The following is a 26,141-nucleotide window of genomic DNA, read 5'->3' as shown; positions in this document are numbered from 1 at the left end:
AGTATAATCCATGAGGGAGGGTTGTAATTTTTGTTGAACAAATATAGATAAAGGAGTAGCGAGAAGGAAAGAGAGAGAAAGAGACAAGTTTTAAGTTTAAACTTGGCATGGAAACCTATCAAGTTCCATAAATACCTGGTCTAGAAATATACAAAGGTGGAATTGGTTTAGAATAGGTTCATGAACGTAAAATTTAGAGGCTTATATTTGTAGGTTAAATAAAAATTTCCATAAGAACTGTGATAGTGTGATACCCCCCCCCTCCCCCCTGAACTCAACATGCATCATTTGTAATCCTTTTAAACCCTGAAACCTCTTCTCTAATCTTAACCTTATCTCAAAATTCAACTCCTCTAATCGTAAGATTATTAAATATGATTACATGGAAAATAGAGCTACACGAGCAGGCGGTCTTAAAATGCTGTTATTCTATTTTAAGCCTAATACATTTCCCCTATGTAGCCCATTGTAGTCTCAATTTAAGGACTTATTTATGTTATATGTATCACTTTGTATTGTTCTGTGTTACTCTTTGAGTCCTGAGTACTCTCCTGAGATTACTTCCCTTTGTAGTCCACTTTAGTCCTTAGTTTTGTTTATATATCTCTCAAAAATAGTATTAGGGCAAACTCATTTGCATTTACATTTTATATTTTAACTCTATACATACAGACAGGTGTTTTGTCTTAGCTCACTCCCATTTTTGACACTATCACCGTTAAATTTTGTAACTTCAATGAATAGAAATTTAAAGGTTTTTTTTGTAAAATCTTTTTTTTAATGCATAGGGTAGGGCTGTCAAAAGTCCTGTCTGTAAATCCATAACTTATTTTGTGACTAAGCTACAGTTTTAAAAAATATATATTTAAAAATCCCTTGAAAATGGATGTAAAAATATTGTCACACTGTGATATTTGTTTAAAATAAAAAAAAAATATTTTTCGCATGTGTTTGGTATATTTTTAGCACCTAAACTATTAAAGTTATCGGCCAAATTTTTTTTTTTCGATGAGCTGGTCTTAAAAAATGGACTATGAATATAATGAACCTTATATTATAACCCTATAATACGTTCTCTGGCCTTCTTGGGGCGTGGGACGCCCCCCCCCCCCCACCAGGCTATACATAGATTTAGACCCCCCAACCTTTACAGGGTTAAACTTTCGTTTAGGTAACAAATATTACAAAATTAGAGTTTGTTTCGAGTTATCATTATATTTTCATTTTTTAAACCTCACGAATCAAACTTTTTTGCATGCAATTATTATTTTCTTAGAATCGGCTCATTTTTGCCAATAGTTCTGATTTAATTTTCAAATTTAAAACTTTGTCCAGTAAATCAGAAGTGAGTTCCTTAAAAATAAAAAAACACGCTTTTCAAACTTAAAAATAGGATTTTAAATTGAGATATGAAAAACAGTGGATACAAGTAAATACCATGACGTCATGTCATATTTTGTAATTTACAACTGTGGGTGTATTCAGTTCTTCTTTTAGTTTCTTTATTTACTTTATTTTATTTCTATGAAAGGATTTTTTTTCTAAAAAGGGGTCATTACCACTTTCTATGTGAGGAAATTCCCCCAACAAATAATTTTTAATGAAATTCAAATTTTTTTTTAACAATCGCTTGGTAATGAATAGTTTTATCTAGAGTGTATTTGATGTTGTTAAAAATAAAAAATAACGCTTTTTTTCTTAAATCATTAACAAAGTTTATGGGTCTGTTTACAGTGTATGTAACTCGATGTATTATAAGTAATGCCCCCCCCCCCCTCTCTTTCTCTCAGTCCGGTTTATGAATACACTCCGATATCAATTCGTTAGCGGCGCTCAATTACGTCTTTATGGGCAGATTTTCAGTAGGGGTGGGGGGGGGGGCAATATCATCTGTTCAGAACTTCAAGGTTCAGGAACAGTTTCAAATTGTTCTTAGACGGAGCAACATCTACGAGACTAGTTCAGGGCAGTGAGCCGGGATTATAGTTTTTATCAGAACGTTGTATTAAGGAAATTTAGTCTTTGCCACAAACTCTGATTTTCTAATCCCAATATATTTGCAACTCAATGGACCTTAGATATTTCTAAATATGAATTCTGTTTGATAAAGTAATCCAAGTTTGAACCATCAAAGATGTAAACTATCAGTTAAGATCTGAATTTGAGAGGGTACATTACGAAAACAGTAAAAAGGGGAATCCCAGTCCAGCCATGATCCTCAATAATATTGCAGGTTGTATCAGTTTTCGGCTTTTTTAAATATTTGGGAAAAAACATAAAATTTGAAAACCAACTTTTTTCCAAAAAAATGTTGGTTCCCCCCATTAAAGCATTTTTCTACCCAGAGCACAGAAGAGCGTATTCAAAACCTTTAAAATCTAGCTTAATTTTTGGACTTTCGAGTGTTCGTTAAATAAAAAAAGACATTGAAATAACTCTAAAAACTGTTTGTATATAATCTGTACTTTAATTTTCAGGCTCTTTATGATCATTTCGAAAATGGCAATGCAAATGTTTGCCCTACTCTATAACGTAAACATTGTATATACAGCTTAAAATCATTGTAGAATTTAAAAATTTTGAAACCACCACCATTGCATTTATCCTGTCATGATCCTCAATATTAGTTTTAAAAACGAGTATTTCATTAAACAATAGGATCTGCAAGTTTTCTGAAATTATATTTTATTTTCGCAATCGAAATCAATTTCTTACGAGATGTATAAAACAGTAACACATAACAACTGGACTCCAACTAAAAAAATATTTATTCTTGCAAATATTTAATTATTTAAACACAATTTGATGTATTGTTTTAAACTAAAAAAGTTGCAAAATGGAAATTTCTGAAATATTCCTATTCCCTATATATATATATATATATATATATATAAAACGGCAAACGTTACCGATTAGGTGTTTAAATAAGATTAGGGTCGTAAATTCAGATAAATTACAGAGTGTCTCAAAAAAAACTGTGCAATAGGGGTATTAGTAACTGAGGAAACAATTTTCGTTTAATTTTTACGATCAAGGTGTCATTCCAAAGCTCTATATTTCAGTTATTTTATGATGTAAAATTTTTCCTTCTAGGCCTCATACTTTTTTGTTACAACCAATTATTTGAGCGTAAGTCGAAAATCGATTTCCCGGATTTTTCACGTCTCATTTTCATTCGTTCACAAAGTATAAACATAAAAGATGAGATTTTAGTACTCTTCTTACTTAACCAATTACCATAATTAGAAAAAACTGAGATTTACGCAAAATAGTATGAAACCCATTGTAAAATTGTCAAAACGACATTTGATAAATTCTTTCGATGTATGGCTCATTCAGGGTTTAATTCTGTGTTTTAAGAAAACAATTACCATACTCGTAAGTTGTAAGATAGGGTAGGGCGACGAGTATCCTGAATTTCTGTCTTGCAATTTGTGAGTGGTATTTGAACTATGGGGGAAGTTTTTGTTCGACACTCAAAACTTTTTATATCACATTAAATGCAAGTTTGATCGATAAAAACTTTCTAAAGCATTATTTTAACAAGATCTAGTATTTCACTTCCGAATATTTAAATGACATACCCGGCCTAGACCTGGGCATCTTAGACCTTTAAAATTTTATTTCATAAACAGAGTGGCATGTTCGATTCAAAAGAATACCCTTAACAGCTTTACTATTCACTAATAAATGAGTTATTTATGTTTATCTCTTTAAAAGTTTATTATTTTCATTTGTGTGTTTCTCTACAAAATGACTTTCCCATTTTTCCTGAAGAAGTAATAAGATGATATTTAATGTCAGAAAAATGACGATATCTTGCACATTAAATTGTTTAATGAAAGATTCAAAAGTTACAGTAATATATCGAACATTTTCCTCTTTAATTGGAACCTCACTCAAAATTACATCGACCGTTTTCACTCCTTTTAACTATTTGTTAAATAACACAATGTTCAGGCCAAAATATGATAATGTTTGAACGTTTTGTGAACAAATCAAAAATTAACAATTCAATTACGCTGGTTCAAAAATGTTTCCTTAATTTTGCAAATGTCTGTTCGTTAACTGAACATTGAAAATTTTAATGAAAGCTTTTTTTTAATTCCCAAAACTATGTTATTAACCCTATTCCTGCTGGGGGGGGGTCAATTTGACCCCCCCTGTAGTTTTTTTACATAACTCAAAAAGTATTGGTCTGAGGCTGTTGAAATTTTCTGACTTTTCTTTCATACCCAAAGCCCTCCCTTTAGGCCTAAAACCGGGCTTTAATACTAACTGCCTGAGTCCTCAGGCACACTGCCTGAATGACTGCTTATGCCTGTAACAAACAAAATCTTTGTTTTGACCCACTTTCACTTGTCAGATTTTGATAAAATTTAGCTTTTTGGAAAGCCTATGACATGAGGAAACGGATGGGACAAGTTTTGCGAAAAAAAAAATTGCAAAGTTTTTGCAAACAACCTGTCAAAGGAAATTTGCACATTTTTAGTTTTTCTTCATTACAAATCAGGTTATTTAAAATTTTGCAAAAAATTTTGCATATTTGAAATGGCATGGACAAGGGCTTTTCAAAAATTTTTCATTTTTTGGACAAATTTTTTTTTGCCAAACATTTTTACTATATAATTGGATTTTGCGATAAAAAATTCAATTTTTGCAAATTTGCAACTTTTTTGGCAGATTCTAAAAGTAGAGCACAAGAGCTTTCTAATGATGTATCATTTGTCATATTTGGACATAAAACATGGGATTTAGAGGGGGGGGTCAAATTGACCCCCCCCCCCAGCATATCCTGGTTTTCAAGTACCCCAGCAGGGATAGGGTTAATATAGAAAAAGTCTTCTAATGAGCGTTTTTTTATCCTAATTCTAAAAATAGACTTTTTGTATATAAATTTGGTTAATAATTAACGAAATTGTTAGTTTATAAGAAAGAAATATTTGATTTTTCGATGTTTTTTATAGTTTTTATTGTTTGTTAACTACGACTGGCAATAAATCTTGTTTTACATTTGCTTTTTTAACAAACTTTTTTTTTTGGATATAAACAATTTCTTGTGTTAGGTAAACGTCTAATAAAATCTAATAACGATATTTACAAATCAAAAAATTTAACTCCGGAAATAACTACATTGCCATTTATTTTTTTTATGTATTCTTTTTATATCAATTTTGTTGAAAAGTTTATATGATATTTTGAATTTAAGTAACAATGTTGGGTTTTCAACCTCTCTTATAAACGAAGGAAACGGTAAACTAGAAGTCCTGATTAAAAGTCTTACTTTAAACCCCATTTACATTCCTTTAAATATACTAATGTTGTTGTGGCTATTTTGAACTTTTTGTATTATTTTGTACTGGATACATGTTTTTTTCTGAAATCAAGTTTTTTATTGCATTTTTTTGTCTGCTGATGACTAATCAAGGTTTTTGTATAAATATATGTCTTGAAAATCAATAAATACTTGTATTACAAGCGTGTGGAAAAGTGTACTTTATTATAAAATACATCCCCCCCCCCCACCCCCACATTATAATAAATTCTGATTGTCATGATTTAGGAATTTTCCATTTAACACTTAACAAAATTACAATATTTGGTCTAACTCAAGTATTTATATGAGATAATTATTTTCCCCTCAATACATTAAAGAAACTTGTGGGGGGGGGTGGGGGTGGTATCGAGCAGTGCTCAATAAGAAATCTGTAGTTGGACAAAGTATGTTTACAGCTTAAAAATATATGATGTTTAAATGTTGACAAATATTTTTAAGTTTACCTAATACATTTTTATAATTTATTAACATATTAATTCATTTATTATGCAGGCAACATAGGATCGATCTTTGCTTCATTTTCCAATTGCATCAACCATTGATTTGTTAACGTTATTACATTTTCTATAAATATGCTCTTCACATAGGAATCAACTTATCAAGTCTTTGCCACAAACAGAAATTGTCTAATCCTTATATATTTGCAACCTGATGGTGTATACCTTTCATGTTAATCTACCAGAATACAACGACAGTGGGTTGCAAAAGATGTAGGGATTACAAAACCAAAGTTTAAGTGATAAAGCTAGATTTAAAAGCTAGTATTTGTTAACTCCAGTTAAAAAAAAAACTTGTAATTGAATTGAAAAAAAAGTTTTTTTAAGTAAAAATTAAATAACTAACTTCGAATAACAAATAATCTTATTTTGCTGATAATGTTCATTAGAACCTTTAATTTTGAAACATGCATTCCAGAAGTACTTTGAACAATGTTGACTAATTGATTTCAAAACAGAATTGTCTCTCTATTTATATTTATATTCAGTATACACCTGGAATATCTACTAGTGAGTTAATTCTGTTACTCTGCTTATGCAATATTTTTAATATATAATTTTAATCTTGAGTAAAATTAAACTGAAAATCAAAATCTTTGAATACATAATTAAAACGATGAAATTTAGGAGATCATTTGAAATATTTCATAAAATAAAGTATCATTAAACCACCAAAAAAAAATATTCATCTTCTCATTTTTGTTGCATAGACGCATGATACAAACCAAACAATTGAAATGTGTACCCTTACAGGGTTACCCACGTAGAATAAGACTGTAAAGACGACCTGGCATACTTTAACAATAAGGATTCCAATGTTAATTAAAGTCTTCTGCCTTGAATATAGTTTTTTTTATATAGCTTACTATACGCTTTGGAAAAGAAAGAAGCAATTTCAAAGTTACAGGAAATCAATATTCATGAACACAAACTGCAAAATAGACTTTTTAAAGTACACAAATATCACGGTACATTTTTTAATTTTACAAAGTTTTGCTTTTAATAACGATACATATTTCTCTCCCCCCCCCCCCCCTCCGGTGTATAGTTTCAATCTCCTATTTTCCCTATCAAGTTACTAATTTGAAGAATATGTTAGAAGTAACTTAGATTTCAACGAATTTCAGAGTAAATGTGCTATATGTAAATACAAACTCTACAAGAGCCCCCCTCTCGTAGAGTTGGGGGAGGGGGGGCCTTCAACTTCGCCCCTTTCTGTTTAAATCATTTTTCCCAGAAAATATTTTTGATTATACTTTGCTTCTTTAAAAGTGTAAAATGTGTTTTATTGAGATTTCTATCCAAGTATTATTTAAATTAAAATAAGACGATAATTTAAAGACGGAGAATCATAAGATAAGGGAGGGGGGGCAGTACGTGAAGAGAAAGAGACATTTTGATCGAAAGAGGAAAAGGGGGGGGGGAAGAAAGGTCTATAAGGAAGAAAAAAGAGGGGGGGGGGGGAATGATAGAAAAGGGATGGTAAAAAAGAATGAGAAACGTAATTAAGAGTAGTTTCTACAATAAAATTAAGAGAGGATTATACTTTCTTTAGGAAGAGTAAAGGTCTTACAGTCAATATCCTCTTAGCATCTCAGTAATCTTTCTTATACTTGCATTAGAGAGTCTCTACAGAGAGATGCCTTTAGTTTCATCGGAGACTCTTTGTAGAAAGAAGCTCTGAGTTTCATCAGAGACTCTATGTAGAGAGAAGATCTAAGTTTCATCAGCAACTCTATGTAGAGAGAAGCTCTAAGTTTCATGAGAGACTCTTTGTAGAAAAAAGTTCTGAGTTTCATCAGAGACTCTATGTAGAGAGAAGCTCTAAGTTTCATGAGAGATTGTTTGTAGAACAAAGTTCTGAGTTTCATCAGAGAATCTCTGTAGAAAGAAGCTCTGAGTTTCATCAGAGACCCTATCTAGAGAGAAACTATTAGTTTCATCAGAGACGCTCTGTAGAGAGAAGCTCTTAGTATTCCTCAGATACTCGACTCTTAGTTTCATCAGTGACGGTCTGTAGAAAAAACTCTCAGTTTCATCAGAGGCTCTATGTAGAGAGAAGCTCTAATAGTTTCATCAGATCCGGTCTGCAGAGAAAAGCTCTAAGTTTCATCAGATATTCTTTGTAGAGAGAAACTCTTAGCTGCATCAGATACCCTATGTAGAGAGAAGCTTCTAGTTTCATCAGAGAATCTCTGTAGAGAGAAACTCTTAGTTTCATGAGAGACTCTCTGTAGAGAGAAACTCTTAGTTTCATGTGAGACTCTATGTAGAGAGAAGCTCCTGGTTTCATCAGAAACGGTCTGCAGAGAAAAGCTCTCCGTTTCATCGGAGACTCTCTGTAGAGAGAAACTCTGATTTGAATCAGAGACCCTCTGAAGCGAGAAGCTCTTAGTTTCATCAGAGACGCTCTTTAGAGAGAAGCTCTTAGTTTCATCAGAGACTCTCTGTAGAAAGAAGCTCTTAGTTTCATCAGAGACTCTCAGTAGAGAGAAGCTCTTAGTTTCATCAGAGACTCTCTGTAGAGAGAAGCTCTTAGTTTCATCAGAGACTCTCTGTAGAAAGAAGCTCTTAGTTTCATCAGAGACTCTCAGTAGAGAGAAGCTCTTAGTTTCATCAGAGACTCTCTGTAGAGAGAAGCTCTTAGTTTCATCAGAGACTCTCTGTAGACAGAAGCTCTTAGTCTCATCAGACACTCTCTGTAGAGAGAAGCTCTTAGTCTCATCAGAGATGCTCTTTAGACAGAAGCTCTTATTTTCATCAGAGACGTTCTGTAGAGAAAAGCGGAATTTTTTTACGCTTAGAAAGGAACTGATTTCTCGCCACAAAATCTTTTTTTTTGTATTTATAAAGACATTTAAAATTTGAGTTAAATCAAAACTAAATGAGTGACGAGGTCACAAAGACGAACCGGTAAATGGTAATATCGCATATATCGCATAAATGTGACATTTGCTTCTGTCTAGTTCAGTGTAAATTGTTAAACATATTTTGATTTAAGTTTCAAAACTAATGTCCAATAAATAGATCTTGTTTTTCTGGAATCATATTTCACACAATTCTCATCTGTCTAAAATATATAAATCATTTTATTCCAGTATAATCCAGATCCTAAAACTATTAATTTCATATGTTTGTCATAATTCATAATTTATTTCCAATTTTTTTATTAATTGATTTAATTTATAGCTTCGATTAGTGAACACATGTGTGCGTAGAGAAAAATAGGATTGAACAATAATAAACATTCTGAGTTATTAAATTAGAAGTGTAATTCGTACATAATTAAAATTGTCGAATTTGAAAACAGAAAATATTTTAATTTATGTTATTACTTATAAATTTAATTTTCAGGCAAAATGCCTGAAGATTCTCCGCCGTATTCTCTTAAGCCGGCTAAGGTAAAATTATTTTTATTTAAAGGAACTGTCTACGTAATTTCAAGTGACCTCTATTTAAAGGGACTGTCTACGTAATTTCAAGTGACCTCTATTTGATGAACGTTTAAGTTTAAATCACTCTTAATTAGCAATTATAGAACGTAAAAACCTTTTTATATTAATCAAATGAATACTGATATTTTATTAAATATCTTAAGGGAACCCAGCTTTGCCTGGAAACTAAAATTTCGCTATAAAAGTTAACTGACTTAATTAAAAATTGTTGAAAGAGTTCCTTAGTTATTATTGGACATACAACCAAACAAACACCAAGACACCCAAACAGAGATTATTATTTAATATATCTGACTGGTAGTACGATGAGTATATATATTTAAAACTGTCCCTATATAGAAATAATTTTATACTTTTTCTCCAAGATAAGTGATTCTATTGTTCAGTAAAGTGTTGTAACTACCAATTATTGATAAGAGGTCCTATTAACACTAAATACTATTAGACGGTGTTAGGTACTTTCCCAAAGGCATTTTCTCAAAGGCGAATTCCCAAGTGACAACTTCCAAAAATGTGCCATTTCAAAAGCGGCAACTTCTAAAAGGTTAAGTTAGGCCCTTTTAGGCGCCGCAGGCTGCAATGGTGGCCAAGCGCTGCAGCTATGATGGGCTAGCGGGCGTAGCGCTGCGGCTGGGACTTGGTAAATTGCACATTTGGGAAGTTGCCAGGTTGGGAAGTTGCCACTTGGGAAAAATCCTTTATAAAAGTACCTAACATCTATTAAATTCTGGAAGGGGCAGGCAAAGGAATTGAGTGTTTGCCACAAACTTAAATTTTCTTATCCCTATATCTTTGCAATCTCCCAGTGCAACCCTATGATATTTCAAACTTAGTGTTTCTAATCCAACTAAATTTATAGTTTGAAACGCCAACGACAATGACAACGACAGCGACAACGACAACGACAACGACGAAGACAACGACGACAAGGACGGCAACAAGAAAGACAACAAAGACAACAACGACAACAACGATAACAATGACAACAACGACAACAACGACAACAACAACGACAACAGCAACGAAAATTACGACAAAGGTTTGGCTTGGTTGAGGGGTGATTATATATCAAAACAAAAATTATCAATTTATCAATTTAAATTTAAATTTAAATCTATGTAGGTTTATTTTGTAAATTGTTATTTGCTATTTTTACCCTGAAATCGAACCAGGATTTTAGGTAGTAAAAGTTAGACCAGTGTAAAAGTAACATGAAAAATGTAGCCATAGATATCATAAGAATCCGAGACTGGCCTCTCGAGCCAAGCGAGTTATTAAATGAACTATAAATAGAAAATAATAAACGACATTGAATCATATCATAAGTATATTGAATACAACCAGAGAGAGGAGAGATACAAGCTACCCCCCAACCCAACTAATCTATTCATTTTCCCGTAAAAAATTACAATAATGTCATAATGACAATAATGACAATAATGACAATAATGACAATAATGACAATAATGACAATAATGACAATAATGACAATAATGACAATAATGACATAATGACATAATGACAATAATGACAATAATGACAATAATGACAATAATGACAATGATGACAAAAATGACAATAATGACAATAATGACAATAATGACTATGATGACAATAATGAGAAAAATGACAATAAGGACAATAATGACAATAATAACAATAATGACAATAATGACAATAATGACAATAATGACAATAATGACAATAATGACAATAATGACAATAATGACAATAAGGACAATAAGGACAATAATGACAATAATATTTTTTCCAGATTCCAGATTACCCTGATTCTCCAAGAAAACATGAAACTAAACCAATCCAAGGAAATAACAATATGTTAAAACTGTTTAAAATGTAATTTTCAATTTTATCTTTAAGTTTTATCAAACATAAATAAATTGCTGTTTAATAAATCCCAAAAATAAAAATAAATACCAGGAGGTTTTAAAATGTTTTGATTAATTAATTAATTTGGAACTTCTTTAGGTTTCAGTTTTTAGGTTTATTTGAATATTTATATTTAATTAATCAGATGTTCAACTAGGCGGGTACTCAAATATTGAAGACAAAAACCTTTGGATTAAATTACGCTACGAATCGAGGTATGATAAGTTTATTTTAAAATTTAGACTATTGGTTAACTTTCTTCAGGTATCCGTATAATTGGAGAAATCACAGTCCGATTTTTGAAATTTTTATCTGTAGATACAACTGCTACTAGCATTGCAATATTTAAAAAATTTAAAATTTCTTTAAACCGCCATTAATGTTATGAATTAAATGACCCATTACTCGTGTACTAAACATATCACTGTTTTCAAAGTACTTTGTAATTTACACTGTACACAATTATGCACAAATGATCGGCAAAATAAAAAAGTTCATGAAATAATTATGTTATATGTCAACTTCTTTGTACTTTATCAATTGAAAAAAAAATCAAAATGAAGGATTCAGTCTCGAAAACTTGTAGAAATTTTGCATATTTTAAAGGTGTATCGGTCACAACTCAGACAAAAATGTTTTCGATAAGGTTACAAACATATTGTGATAAGATGTTAATTTTAGATCTGTAGTTTGATAATAAAATAAATATTGCCAATAAAAATAAAATTTAATCTATCGGCTTTTTGACCGGGGGGGGGGGGAAACACCCCACCCCCTGGCTTGCTCAGGGTAAAAAATTACTTGGAATTTTTCTTGATAAATGATTAATGCTCATTTCTCTAGGTTTCTAAAGTGGGCTGAACTGGCGCTGAATCCTGTAGTTACTTTCTTTTCACTTTTAGTCATTATAGGTGAGTGAGTTAAATATGCGAAAGTTGTGGACCATATACCTTGAATTGAAAAGCCCTTTTTACTACAGCTGCATTTGGACAAATATTTCCTTTAAAAATAAGCGTACTGCTTACTTAGAAAAACAGCGTAATGATAAATTCGGAAAAAGGAATTGAGTCTTTGCCACAAACTCTGATCTTCTTATCTTTATTTCTTTGCAACCCAATGTAGTATAACTTTAAAATTTCAAACAATGAGTTCTATGAGGTGAAATAATCTAAGTTTGAAATATCAAAGGTTTACACGATTAGGTGGCACAGATATATGAATTTGAAATTTGTTGTTTGTGGCAAAGACTCAATTCCTTTCTCCTTTAAAAAAAGCGTACTGCAAACTTCGGATACATTTTCCCTTTAGAAAAACAGCGTTCTGAAAGATCGTGCAAATGTGCTGACATGATTTAAATAAAAAAATTACATTTAATACATCTAAAAAAGGGTTTCATTATATTTTTGCTTTTGTAATTTTCTTGTTTTTGATGTAGATACTAGATACTTCTCAGATTAGATTTGCACTTCTATGAGACAAAACAAAACAACACTGAATACACAACTATATTTAAAACAATTTTTTATAAGATTTAAAGGGACTGTACGTAGTTTCAAGTGATAAAGATAACAATGCCCGAATCACAATGTTAATAATTTTAAAATCTGATTATTTTTTCTTGTGGTTTCTCTTTAAAAGGAACTTACGCATTTCTACCATTGTAAATCAGGCATTGTCGTCTTTGCAAAAGGTCAATTAAAATTATGTTTACAGTTCCTTTAAATGAGTCACTGACCTGCGACTAACAGGAATTGAATCTTTGTCGCAAACTACGTTTTTCTAATCCTTATATCTTTGCAACCTGTTGGTGTACACATTCAATATTTTAAACTTAGATTATTTGATATACCAAAATTCATAGTATGAAATATCTCAGGTCTACGAAGAAATAGGAATTATAATTTCTGCGTTTTTAGCAAAGACATATTTCCTTTTCAGTGTTAAATAAACAATATCATTGTTAGAATTGCGGTATTCAATAATATGATATGTTTAGCATTTGTGGTCTGGGCTATACTCAAACCTGAAGAGGCGAGTGTGGAGTTCTCAAGTTGGAAAGCTTGGATAGGAAAATCATTTTCTTGGCTTTTCATGGGATCTACGGTATAACTTTTCATGGGATCTACGGTATAACTTTTCATAGGATCTACGGTATAACTTTTCATGGGATCTACGGTATAACTTTTCATAGGATCTACGGTATAACTTTTCATGGGATCTACGGTATAACTTTTCATGGGATCTACGGCATAACGTTTCAATAAATATCTATCTTCTTGTGTACTTTAAATTGTACATTGTTTCAACCAAAACTTATGAACCGTTTTTTCCATGAACCGGTGATCTAAAAATTCAGGAAAATACGACTCAGGTCTAAGCTGCCGTAGGGCCTTCCTTACGGCTTGGGCTTTTGTATTTAAGTTTCATCTAATTGTGCACAGAGTGAAGTTTATCAAGCCGGTTTAATATTTTACCGCCTTTTGTTGACCATCATTACCGTCTTTTGATCCCTCCAACAGAGGGACGTTCAGTTACTTAACGTCCCTCGGGACAATTGAGTAATTTCGAGAAAAAATTCGCGCATTTGCATCTCAAAAGACGATACTTTTTTGTGAAATTGAATAAGATACTTAAACCACGGGTTTCCTTGGTAAAGTAAAATTCTCTTAACTTCCCTGTCAAGTAGTTGTAAATTCGTTTTTGGCGGATTTTCATGGGTGGAATTCGCGCATTCCGTGTTTTGATGAGAAGCACATGTTGTCGCCAGAGTTAAGATTGGGTCTCAATTTTGGAATTACGATCTCAAGCCGAAGCTTTTTAATTTCGGACTCAAACGAGATAAGTTATCAAATTTCGAATATTTCGAAAAAAATCGCAATTTTTTATTATTATTTACAAATTATTATCAAAAAGTTACTTATCTGTCATGTAAGTTGTGTTTCAAACTTATTTGGCATTTGTTCTGCTTTTAGACATCTAACCCATTACTTTTAAGCTCACAATAATTTTGAATTTGGTAGTCTTATCTATTTTTAATAAGGCTGTTTTCCAGAAATATATGAAAAGAAAATTTTCCACTAACAACAACGTGGTTTATTTTACATGATAAACATCAATCAAAACAAAATTGGAGAACTAATTTTCTTTTCGTTTTTAAATGTTCTCAAATTAGATTTCTTGTTAAATGATATAATAAATTCATACTCGGTAGATTATTATTTTTCCATGCGTCAACAGATTTTTTATATTAAAATGTACAAAATTGAATTACCGAGATGCCATTATAATATATTGAAAATATGTTTTGACGAACGTTGTAGAACGTTAGCAAAACATCAACTATAAGGTACATTAATCCCCCCCCCCCTCCCTTTTCCTCTTTTTAGTTATATTTGGTCTATAACTAATCTATAAAATTGTTCATAACTTTTAAATTTAAAAAAAAAATTTGAAAAAAACATTTTTTGGTGGCTTTTGATTGAAAGAGCATACAGTTTAACCCGGAGACATCGAAAGAATTCATAAAATGTCATTTTCTAAACCTGAAAATAAAATTCTGCAAATATGTAGTTTTAAATTGAATAATTGTATGGAGCTCTTTAAAACAGTTCCTGCATATTTCATGGCTAGTTAATTTTCAATTACCAAGATTTAGTTATAAAAGTAAAAAAGCCATTGAAAAAAATGTCAAGACGACATTCTAGAGAAAAAAAATGTAGTACTAGGTTAAACGGAGTTTATTAAATACGGCTAGAGAGTGTCCTGAGATCTATAAATTGGTTTCATTTCACTTAAATATAAATGATTTTTTTAATGTAAACAACACAGAAACCAGTGCAAATATTTTCTTTTGAGTTCAAGACAACAAACAGTCAATGCATGATTCCTAAAAAAAGATAAACATTAAGCAGCTTGAGTTTTGACCCAATTAAGCTAATTATTTTTATTATTTATTTTATAATTAATTATTTTAATTATTTAAATTAAAAAGAATTATTTTTATTATTTATTTTAGAATATTTGGGCAGTGTTCATTGTAGTGATATATTGCAGTAAATATTCTGAGTTGAAGCTTGGAAAGGTTAGCTAAAATTAATATTGATAAAATACATGAATACAATATTTAAGGAATAATAAGAATAATTTATATGGAATATAAAGTACAATATTTATAGAAAAAAGTACAACATTTAAGGAAAAAAGTACAATATTTAGGGAATGTTAAGTACAAAATTAAGGCATATAAAGTACTATATTTAAGCAATATCCTAATCAAGAATATGTTTTTTAGCTTGATAATCAAGTCCAAGCCCAAGCGCTACAGGGTATTGAATTCTTGTGTATTTCAAGTATATAGTACAATTTTTATTAATAAAATTTGGTAATCTAAAATTCATGAGTTCAACATTTATTAATATAAAGTACAATATTTAGGAATTTGGATTACACGAGAACACCACTCAGGAATCCAAAGTATATGCGAACAAAATTTATGAATATAAAATACAATATTTAAGTGCATAGAGTAAATAACTTCCATATTTAGGAAACTAAGGTACAAGAGTAAAATATTCATGAATATGGAGTATATAGCACATTATTTTAGAATATAAAGTCCAAAAAATAGGAGTATGGAATACAGAAGTATTTTATTCAAGAATATGGATAGAATGAGTACAATGTTTAGAAATTTTAAGTACATGAGTACCCTATTTAGGAATGTTTAGGAATATTCATGAATAAAAAGTAGCACAGCCAGATTACATTCATATAAGATTTAAAAGTTGTAAAACTTGTTTTTACACGAGTAATACGGTGGTAGGCGATTTTAACAATAAAAGAAGACGACATTTTATTTAAGTTTCAATTGTTAACAAGCCGTTTTTTGAAATACAAGTTTATAAGTAATTAAAAAAGAAGCTTTTTAGTCATCTTCTCTTTGATTACATGTTTTTGTGTATCCATGCTGTTTAAAAGCTTGATATGAATAAAAATTGAAATCGGTAGTCATCTTCATTATATTGATATAATCACCTACTACTGTATATAAGGAAGACGATGTACCAGAGTACAATGATGCTAGTTGGTTCTGTATGTTGTTCTCCTGCGGGGTCAGTACTGGACTTTTCTTCTTTGGTGTAGCAGAGCCAGTAATGCATTATACACAGGCTAATAGGTGAGTCATCCGGGATTTAAAGAGACTGTCCCCGAAATTTGAACTGACCCTCATTTTAAACCAGACCAATTCACAATAGCACCCTTTAGCCTTTTGTTGGATACACAATGCGGAAGATATTGTGGTGTTACCGTCATTTTGAACTGGGCGTGTAACTATTTATATCATAGATTAAAAAACAATACATATAACAATATATGTCGTCTTTTCAAGATTTTGTGGTTTTTTGTTCAAAGGAAGAAGCCCTATGGAATTACGCGCATGCAGCATTGAATTACAAGAAAGATAAAGAGCCTTCTTCTGCCTCAGCATGATTGTGAACAAAAACCCTAAATCTTGAAAAGACGATATCCAGTGATCGTTATGTAATGTTATTAATATATGGTTTATATGAAATGTTATTTGTATTTATTTAGTAAAATAAAACATAAATAAATTTGGTGCTTATGGTTCAACTGATATTTTGTATTGTATTCATGTTTTTCTACAATTATAGATTTGTTTTTGGAAAAAACGAAGTGGTAGAATTAAGCTTTTTGAAACGACCGTTCCATAAATCTATAGTTTCAAAACGATCATTTAAAAAAATAATCGTTTCAAAAACGGAAATAGGATAGTTCTGAAAACGATCATTTTGGGATAAAAACAACAGATTTGAAAAAAAAAATTTTAGATTTACGAATTTTGTTTTAAGTATTTAAAAATTTCAAAATGAAGTTTTAATCTGAGTCAAAGTGATCCATTTTTCAAAAAAAAATATGTAAATTTTTTTCAAAGATATTTAAATTTTGTTTACAAAAATTAAAATGTTTTTATAAACAATATTGGAAACTATGGTTTTTCCATTTTTGAAAACGAAAGTTTTGAAAACTATGGTTTTACGGAATTAAGTCTTTTTAAAACCGATGGTTAAAAAAACTTTAAAACTATCATAACTTAGTGTCATCCCTATCAAAAATGACTTAGTGTCATACTTTTCTCATAGTTAACAAAACGAAAAAAAACTTTTCTCAAAAAGGTCAAAACTGACCAATCCTACTTGTGCATTACTTGCTTATAAGAAAAAAATCAGAAAGGAATTGAGTTTTTGCCACAAATGCCAATTTTATGATACCTAAATCTCAACAACCAGATGATGCATACCTTTCGTATTTCAAACTTACATTGTTTGATCCACCAAAATTCATAGTTTGAAATATCTACGATCTACGATATTTGATTTTAAAGAAATTTGGATTTAAAAATCCAATTTTGTAGCAAAAACTCAGTTCCTTTACAGAAGGTACAAAAAGACAATCAAATTTGTCACTGAATTTCCATGTTTATTGGGACATCCTGTATATTCCAAATTAAAGGTGTTCATAGTAAATCGGGCATTACTGTCTTTTTATGGAGGCTCAATTCAAATTACTTGAACAGTCCCTCTAAGTCCTTTGTATTGGGCCTTTTAATCCTTTTAATGTTATAATTTGTAAGATTGTCTAGTTGGAATTTAAGTTGTTAGTTTATTCATAAATTCAAAAGCTTTAGAAATGAGTGATGAAATAGAAATGCCTAGTTACACTTCTCATATTAAATAACAATCAAAAATAAAATCAACAAAATTCAAACCTTCTATCCTAAAATTATATTTGTAAATGACGTTTGTAAATTGTCAATTGTAAATTGATAATTGACCATTATAGATTGACAGTTATAAATTTACTATTGCAATTTGAGAATTGTAAATTAACAATCGTAAATTAATAACAGTTAATAATTGTAAATGTACTGTAAATTAGCTAACTGTTAATTGGCAAACTGTATCCAAGTAACTTTTTGTAGGTATACAGCAAACCCTGGTTTACCAGACAACAAGCTGGCGGAGGAAGCTGTAAATCTGACCCTCTTCCACTGGGGACTACACGCCTGGGTGGTTTATACACTAGTTGGTCTTCTTCTCAGTGTCATGTCTCATAGGTAATCCACTGATGGGTATCTGAATAGTTAACCCTGAACAACTAGTGGGTATCTAATTGGTTAACCCTAAATGGTTGGTGGATATCTAATTAGTTAACCCTAAATTACTAATGGGTATCTGATTAGTTAACCCTAAATTACTAATGGGTATCTGATTAGTTAACCCTAAATTACTAATGGGTATCTGATTAGTTAACCCTAAATTACTAATGGATATCTGATTAGTTATTTATCCTTAAATGGCTAATAAGTATCTGATTTGTTAACCCTAAATGGTTGGTGAATATCTGATTAGTTTAACCTAAATAACTAATGGATATCTGATTAGTTTACCCTAAATTGCTAATGGATATCTGATTAGTTTACCCTAAATTGCTAATGGATATCTGATTAGTTAACCTTAACTGGTTAATGGATATCTGATTAGTTAACCTTAACTGGTTAATGGGTAGCTGATTAGTTAACCCTAAATGACTAATGGATATCTGATTAGTTATTTATCCCTAAATGGCTAATAGGTATCTGATTTGTTAACCCTAAATGGTTGGTGGATATCTGATTAGTTTAACCGAAATAATTTTCTAATTTTTCAGGCAACCAAAATTTGTATAAGTCAATTTAAGAACACTAATTTTAATGGTTAAGGTGCTGGGCTGTTTCAAAAACAGTTCAAATGTAGTTAAAAAGATTATTTTTTAAGGGAAATTAGCTCCAAAACTAAAACTTGGCCCATTTCTAAAACTGAGAGTTAGACATGGGCCAAATCTGTAAAGTTATTTTATTCAAGGTATATATACCTTTTAATCCAAGCTGAGTTAAGCAAAACTAAACAAACCATTTATAAAAAAGGAATTGAGTTTTTGCTCAAACTCTGATTTTCTTATCACTATATCTTTTTCACCCAATGTTGAAGACTTAAAGTATTTCACACTATGAATTCTGTTGAAATGTTCTTTGTTTGAAAAAACAAAGGTTTAACTCATTAATTTGTTTAACTTTTTTTTTAACAATTTCAAAATTAATGGTTTTTGCCGTTTGTTAACGGACTCTTTCTTTATTTTTTGAAAATGGAACTTTGCTCTGCCTTACTCACCAGTTCAACTTGAAATCCCACAGTGTGTTTAATTAATGCAAAAATAGGTTAGCTGGATACATGTGCACATGTTAAGATCTTTATTAAAAAAATTATACTTCACATTTCAAATGAAATAAGTACTGGATTTTGCTCACTCACTTATTCATGTACATCTCTTCCTGAAACATAGTACAGGAGGGCTTTTGTTTTCCGAGCAAAAAAATTATAGTAGCTTTGATGGAGAATAAGAATGCAAAGTAAGGCTATTCGGAATATTAATCTGAAAAAATTACTAACAATCAGAAATGACCAATATGAATATTTCTCATCAAAGGCCATGTAAGAGCCTATTTGAATGCTGACAATTAGCAAGCTTAGAAAAAGCCCTTTAAGCATTATAACTTTAGTCTTCTTATTCTCCAGTGGAACAAGATCAGATTCACCCTGTAGGAAAATTTGAGAAGTAGATTTTGATTGTGTGCTTTCCTTCTGTACTGGCACTTTCATGAGATCTACTTTTCTTGTTCTGCCAACTGTCTGAGAAGTTTTTGATGATGAATTAGACAATTTGACCATATCGCTGGAATGCTGTGTTCCTATATTAGTGTCAAAATTTTCATTAGCATTGACAATATTAATGATTTGTTGATTTGTTGTTGCATCATTGGTTTCCTTAACTTCTTCAACTATTGTAAGTATCCTTTGAGTAGATGGTAATGCTGTGATGTTTTTAACTTTTCTAACATGTTTATAGGGTTGTACTCGAACAATTGGTTCACTTGTTGGAAGTGCCTTATCATTTTCATTTTCAGGAATGGACCTGATATTCTGTTTCAGGGCTGTTGTTTCTTCAACTACTCCTCGAATTGTATAGACCTGGATGTTACTCAAATTTGCATTGTCTTCTTTAACTTCCCTGTCTAGTGTTTTTTGAGTCCTGGAACCCTTTTTAGCATACATCACAGTTTGTGGAATGTGAACAGTCGAAGAACATGAACAATCTTCATTAATTTCAAACTGGACCGGGGGGTTTTCCTCATGTCTTGGAGAATCATGAACAGTTTGAATTCCTACAATATTCTCTTTGGAAGAAATGATACTGTGTTTGCCAACACTGTTGATTTTCTTTTTTATATATTTGCGTATGTTATTTAAATTTTCTTCCAATGAGCAGGCAAGATGAATGAGTATTGAGGCCCAAACAGAAAAATCAATGAAATAAATTGGATTCCATATGATCTGAATAGATGAGGGAATTTTAATGTCTATTCCCATTGCAACCAAAGCTGTAACTTGTATTGTTTGAAAATCACAAATGTTCCCTGTTGTAAACCAGATCAAAAGAAGAAAGAAGCCAGTGAAAGATATAATACCAGTCAACACTATTTTTCCTGCTTTTTCATGATCCAGTTGAATGAACCAGAATGTTTTGTATCTTAAAACTACGCGAAATACGGCAAGTAGAAAAATAAAGGAGCATAGTGGAATGTACGGCAGATAAGTAAAAACAGAGACACCAAGACAGAGAGTATCAGGGTCTTCTTGGATTAGTCTGAGCATAAGGTCTTTGGTTCTTTTAAATAACCCGGAAAATTGGAGGATCCAGAAAGATATATCCTGAGCCATGATAGTATAAGACATCATCACTATAAATTCAAGCTTTCCTTTCATGAATATTAAACAGGCAAGAATTAAATGTGTTAATTGTAATTTATCTAAAACTGGGGGGAAATTTGTTAGACAAAACTTTTTTAAAGTATGTTTCCTTGCTTTTATAGAATATATTTAACAAAAAAATCGCCTGTAGGAACCTAATTAATATTAAGAAATGAAATGAAGAAAATATTTTATAGGAAAGCAGATAACATCTGCAGATTTAATAGCATTAAAGCTGGTTTAAAGTCATGGCATCATATAATTTAATGAAAGCTTTCCTGTGAGATAGTTAAGAATTGTTTTGTCAGCAGGTGGTCCCTGAATCTGATATGATCTTAAAAAAAACATTGAACATTTTTGTGTGTTTCTCTTAAAGGAAGTGGTACATAAATGTATTAAGAGGTTAATAAAGTTATTATTTAATAATAAAATAATTATTTATAACACTATTATTTTGGTTTAAGATTAAGTTGATGAGTAAAAATTTGTTCTATCTCTTTAAAGAGAAAGTTCAACCCTTTTAAGATGTCATTTGGATCTTGACATTAGCAAGGGACAAACTATAATGCTAAAGAGCACAGAACCTTGAAGAAATAAAGAAAAAAATATGTAAATTGTTATAACATGCAGCCAAAACAATGGTAATAAGTGTTATGTAATTTATTTAAATTATTTCTGCTCTAATTTTTGCTGCAATGCTCTTCTCTAGTAGAGAAAATCCGGGAACTAGTAAGTTTTTTAAATCACTGCTATGATTCACATCTGATTAAACATTACAGAAGTATGATTTTTGCTACATTTTTTGAGATTTAGAGGACATTACGCATATCATATGAATTCTATTAATCTACAAGCTCTACAGTAACAATGGCTAGCTAAAAATACTATGGCGGCAGCTCACGGTTTCATTGTGCATAGGTTGTGGAAATCATTCTGTTCTTTGGACAAAAGGAGCTTGATTCAAAATAAAAATATTTTCTTAATGCTATGTTTTATCTTTCATTCTACACTTCCACATAAAGATCAAAGGAACTGATTTGGATGTTTATAAATATTTGAATTTTGTTTAACATGCTGATAGTAAACTTTGAACATCTAAAAATTAACCTGAAGATAATGTGAGCATATATACTGACTAACAATGTCCCAGAGTCCACAAGAAGGGTGTATGGGTTCTGTGGATTTGGAGGAACACACATTGCCACCAAAATGTAGAAAATGAGATATTTTGTTCTTTTCTCCATCTTCAACTGAAATAGTTGAAGACTATTCTTTGGTTATTTCTTGATATGGTTGTATTTTTGGTGTATTAACATTAGCAATTTCTTTTAGGGGGAATAACTTTGTAGTTAAACATATATTCTACTTTTCTCTTCCCAATACGTTAGCATCTAGATGTTGTGCAGACCTTCTATATCATAAAATATGAACTCTAAATTAAAAAACCGAAGTTTTAGATATATCAAGAAACAGCTATAAGAAAATTTGAGTTTTTGCAAAAGAACTTTCTTCTTCAAAATATCTACATTATTACATTATTATAGCTGAAGCTTATCTTTTTCAATAGTCTCACTTTTTTATTAACCTCCTTACCACACAATTGTTAAACAACTTCTGATTCTAAATTGGGCTTATCCCCCTTTTATTAAAATAGAGAATAATGTAAGAGCAGCAAGTTGGGATAGTTGCTCGGATACTAAAAACTCTCTTTCATATCAATGAAAGCAACTGAAAAATTGTGCAAGTACCATAAAAAATTTAATACAAAAAGCAAATTTAATATTGTGTTTAATAACAATAATAATAATAATAGTAATAGTAAGCTTATTCTTCCGATGTACCAAAAATTACAGTATTTGTATGTGAATTATTTTTAAAATTTTGAATACCAGTGAGCGAGCAAAAGCTTTACTTTCAAAAGCGCCCTAGTAACATAAATTTAAGACATAAATCGGCATAATAAACATAATACTTCTAATCAGAATCATACAAAGTGCTTTCTGCGGGAGTTCTTCAGGGCTCTTTTCTTGTAGCTTTATTGTTTTTTATTTATGTCAACGATTTTTATAAATGTACTGATGCCCTTTCAATTGTATATTTAGATGATACTTCATGTTTATTTAAACATAAAGATATGCATATTTTAAGAAACCTTAAACTCTTTATGGGTGTAAAAAAAAATTTTCCTCAGAATTGGCTAAAATTTTAAACATCATCTACATTTGACCCAAAAAAAACCATTATCGACTTTTTCAAAACAATACATTGTACTTTTGAACAAAATTCTATCAACAAGACATTTTCCTAAAATTTTGAAAATGTTTTTTTTTACATATTTGTTCATGTATTACATGAAAACGTCAATATCAACGTTTTCATAAAGTATCATTTCTGATAACTCAATATCGACAGACTTAAAAATGGCAAGGAAACCCCCCAAAAAAACAAAAAAAAATTGAAAATAAGATGAAAACTAAATTTAGCATGTTTTACTTTTTCCTATATTTTCTACCTGTCTTTTCATTGTGATTAGCTCTGTGAGACTTATGATGGGGAGTACAGTACTAGTTATAGAAGTGAGAGCTCAAGATAAAAACTTGGTCACAAGTGGAGCCGGTCACATATTTGGTTAAATTATTATCATTAAAACAGATCAGATTTAGACAAACATGAGTATTAATTTTTAAACTGTAAATTTTATATAAAAAAAATCTATTAAAAAATATTCTTTTTTGTCGTATGGTTTGCCTTTTTAGAACCTACAAGTTTTTTGGGTTTTTAAAAACTACAAATCTTGTTTTGATTTTACAATGTTGGTCACCAATTTTGTACAACAGTGAAAATAGGCAAACTCTTCTGTAGTATAATTACAATAATTAAACTTAGGATTGCTAAGTTGCCCTCTCCACCCTCCCGTTACAGGAATGCTAATTACAATTTATTTAGGGAGGGATTGCCAATGACGATCAAGTCTTGCTTCTATCCTTTGATAAAGGACAAGATCTATGGCTGGCCTGGCGATCTGGTAGATATACTTTCAGGTAGATATAGTTGATATACTTTCAGGTAGATGTAGTTGATAAACTTTCAGGTAGATGTAGTTGATATACTTTCAGGTAGATGTAGTTGACATACTTTCAGGGAGATGTAGTTGATATTCTTTCAGGTAGATGTAGTTGATATACTTCTGTCTTTCATGTAGATATTTTGATATACTTTCAGGGAGATGTAGTTGATATACTTTCAGGTAGATATATTTGATATACTTTCAGGTAGATGCAGTGATTATACTTTCAGGTATATATAGTTGATAAACGCGACTTTCAGGTAGATTTTAAGGTAGACATAGTTGATATACTTTCAGGTAGGTGTAGTGGATATACTTTCAGGTATATATAGTTGATAAACGTGACATTTAGGTAGATATAGTTGATACACTTTCAGGTAGATATAGTAGATATACTTTCAGATAGATATAGTTGATGTACTTTCAGATAGATATAGTTAATGTACTTTCAATTGTTAAGCCATGAATTTAGCCTAACATTAGCTTGTGCAATCGTTATGATTTCAACAGAACAGGAAATAATCCTTTGAGAGCAGCCAAATTGGATTACTATAAGTATTCCTGATAGGATTGCAAATTTAGGAGGATTGTTTTTTTTAAATCGCATTAACGTCTACTGCATTCATTCTAAACAGTTGGTCTTGACTTACCCCTCTCCCCTCTCCACCACCCCCATCCAGGTTTTCCCATTCCTCTTTAAATATAACTCCTTCCATTCCCACCTTATAAAAGCATGTTCCCATATATTGTATTTCTTCTTGTCTCTTGGGCCTGACTAAAATGGACTATTTTGAGCAGAATATTTTAGGATTAGCATTTTCGTTAAATGTATCTTCATATTATTGGCTTGATACAAATCAAAATTGCAAAATTTTTTATTTTCTTTCGAATTTGCAGCTGGATAGAGTACAAATTAAATTTGCTGATTTTACTTAATTTACTCATTAGTAAATGCCACTTCATATCTTAGGTTTTTCTTGAGACATTTTGCACACACTCATTTAGCAAATGGAAAATGTACCTGTTGAAAACTGTGATTTTCTGAACTTTCAAACGTATTCTTACTTTTTGCATATTTTAATCAATGTTTAAAGCTTTAATTAAACACTTTATTTGTTATATTAAAAATCATTGCGTATATGTGCAGCAATTTGTTTGATAATTTTAAATTATCTAAAAAGTGTCATGAAAGATCAGAAGTTTTTTGATCTAAAGAGGCAGTTTAACTTTCTTGTTGGATGATTTATTTCTCTAAAATAAATCGTTTATTGTATATTTACATTTTAAAGTACACAATATTCTGCATGAAGTACGCTGCTTAACATTCTTATAAAGGTAAAGTTCGGTTCTCAGGTAGTAGGATCATTTGACAGTGTCTACATTGAAGTTATGTTTTGGCCAGTGGAAATACAGTAAAGGTCTGTTCGTTTTTTACTTTACTGCTCAATATTTGCATTTTATTAATTCAAACTTGTTTTTAGTTATTGCAACAATGTTCGGAGTGTGCACCAGCTTAGGACTTGGGACAATACAGGTAATCAATTCATCAATTAATCAATTAATCAATTAATCAATCAAACAATTAATTGATCAATCATTCAATTAATTAATCAATCAATCAAGAAATCGATAATTTAATTATTTAATTAATTAATCAATCAATTAATTTATATATCAATCAATAAATTAATTTCTTAATTGATTTATAGATTATATAAATGAATCAATTGATTAATCAATCAAAAAAGAAAAACTAAATAATTTCTAATCAATTAATCAACTACTCTAGATTTATAAAAATGCAGTCAATGCATAAGTCAATAATTCAATCAATACATCAATCAATTATACAATAATTTATAAATTAAATGATCAATTCATTAATTAATTGATAAATGTATTAATCCATTATAATTAATCAAATAAATCAATTGTTTATTCAATATCTTAACAGATTAATCAGCTAATCAAACAAAAAAAAACTCAATTGATTAATCAAGTAATCAATTAATAATTACTATTAATATA

General features: G+C 30.5%; 1 protein-coding gene across 1 annotated transcript in view; it reads left to right on the top strand.

The window, feature by feature from the left end:
* The first annotated feature begins 2,170 nt into the window (after positions 1-2,170).
* LOC111711544 (glycine betaine transporter OpuD) overlaps positions 2,171-26,141 on the top strand; it is a 31,233-nt gene continuing 7,262 nt past the window's right edge. The window contains exons 1-11 of the mRNA XM_023485928.1: positions 2,171-2,233; positions 9,190-9,236; positions 11,065-11,116; positions 11,326-11,395; positions 12,024-12,091; positions 13,177-13,283; positions 15,196-15,261; positions 16,232-16,356; positions 18,181-18,315; positions 23,993-24,087; positions 25,595-25,647. Of these exons, the coding sequence (XP_023341696.1) occupies positions 2,212-2,233; positions 9,190-9,236; positions 11,065-11,116; positions 11,326-11,395; positions 12,024-12,091; positions 13,177-13,283; positions 15,196-15,261; positions 16,232-16,356; positions 18,181-18,315; positions 23,993-24,087; positions 25,595-25,647 (840 nt within the window). The 5' untranslated portion in view covers positions 2,171-2,211. The remainder of the gene's footprint in view (positions 2,234-9,189; positions 9,237-11,064; positions 11,117-11,325; positions 11,396-12,023; positions 12,092-13,176; positions 13,284-15,195; positions 15,262-16,231; positions 16,357-18,180; positions 18,316-23,992; positions 24,088-25,594; positions 25,648-26,141) is intronic.

Source organism: Eurytemora carolleeae, unplaced genomic scaffold (assembly GCF_000591075.1).
Source record: "Eurytemora carolleeae unplaced genomic scaffold, Eaff_2.0 scaffold1179, whole genome shotgun sequence".
Taxonomy (NCBI): Eukaryota; Metazoa; Arthropoda; class Copepoda; order Calanoida; family Temoridae; genus Eurytemora; species Eurytemora carolleeae.
The sequence above is the reverse complement of the archived record's forward strand: the minus strand, read 5'-3'. Positions and strand labels throughout refer to the sequence as shown.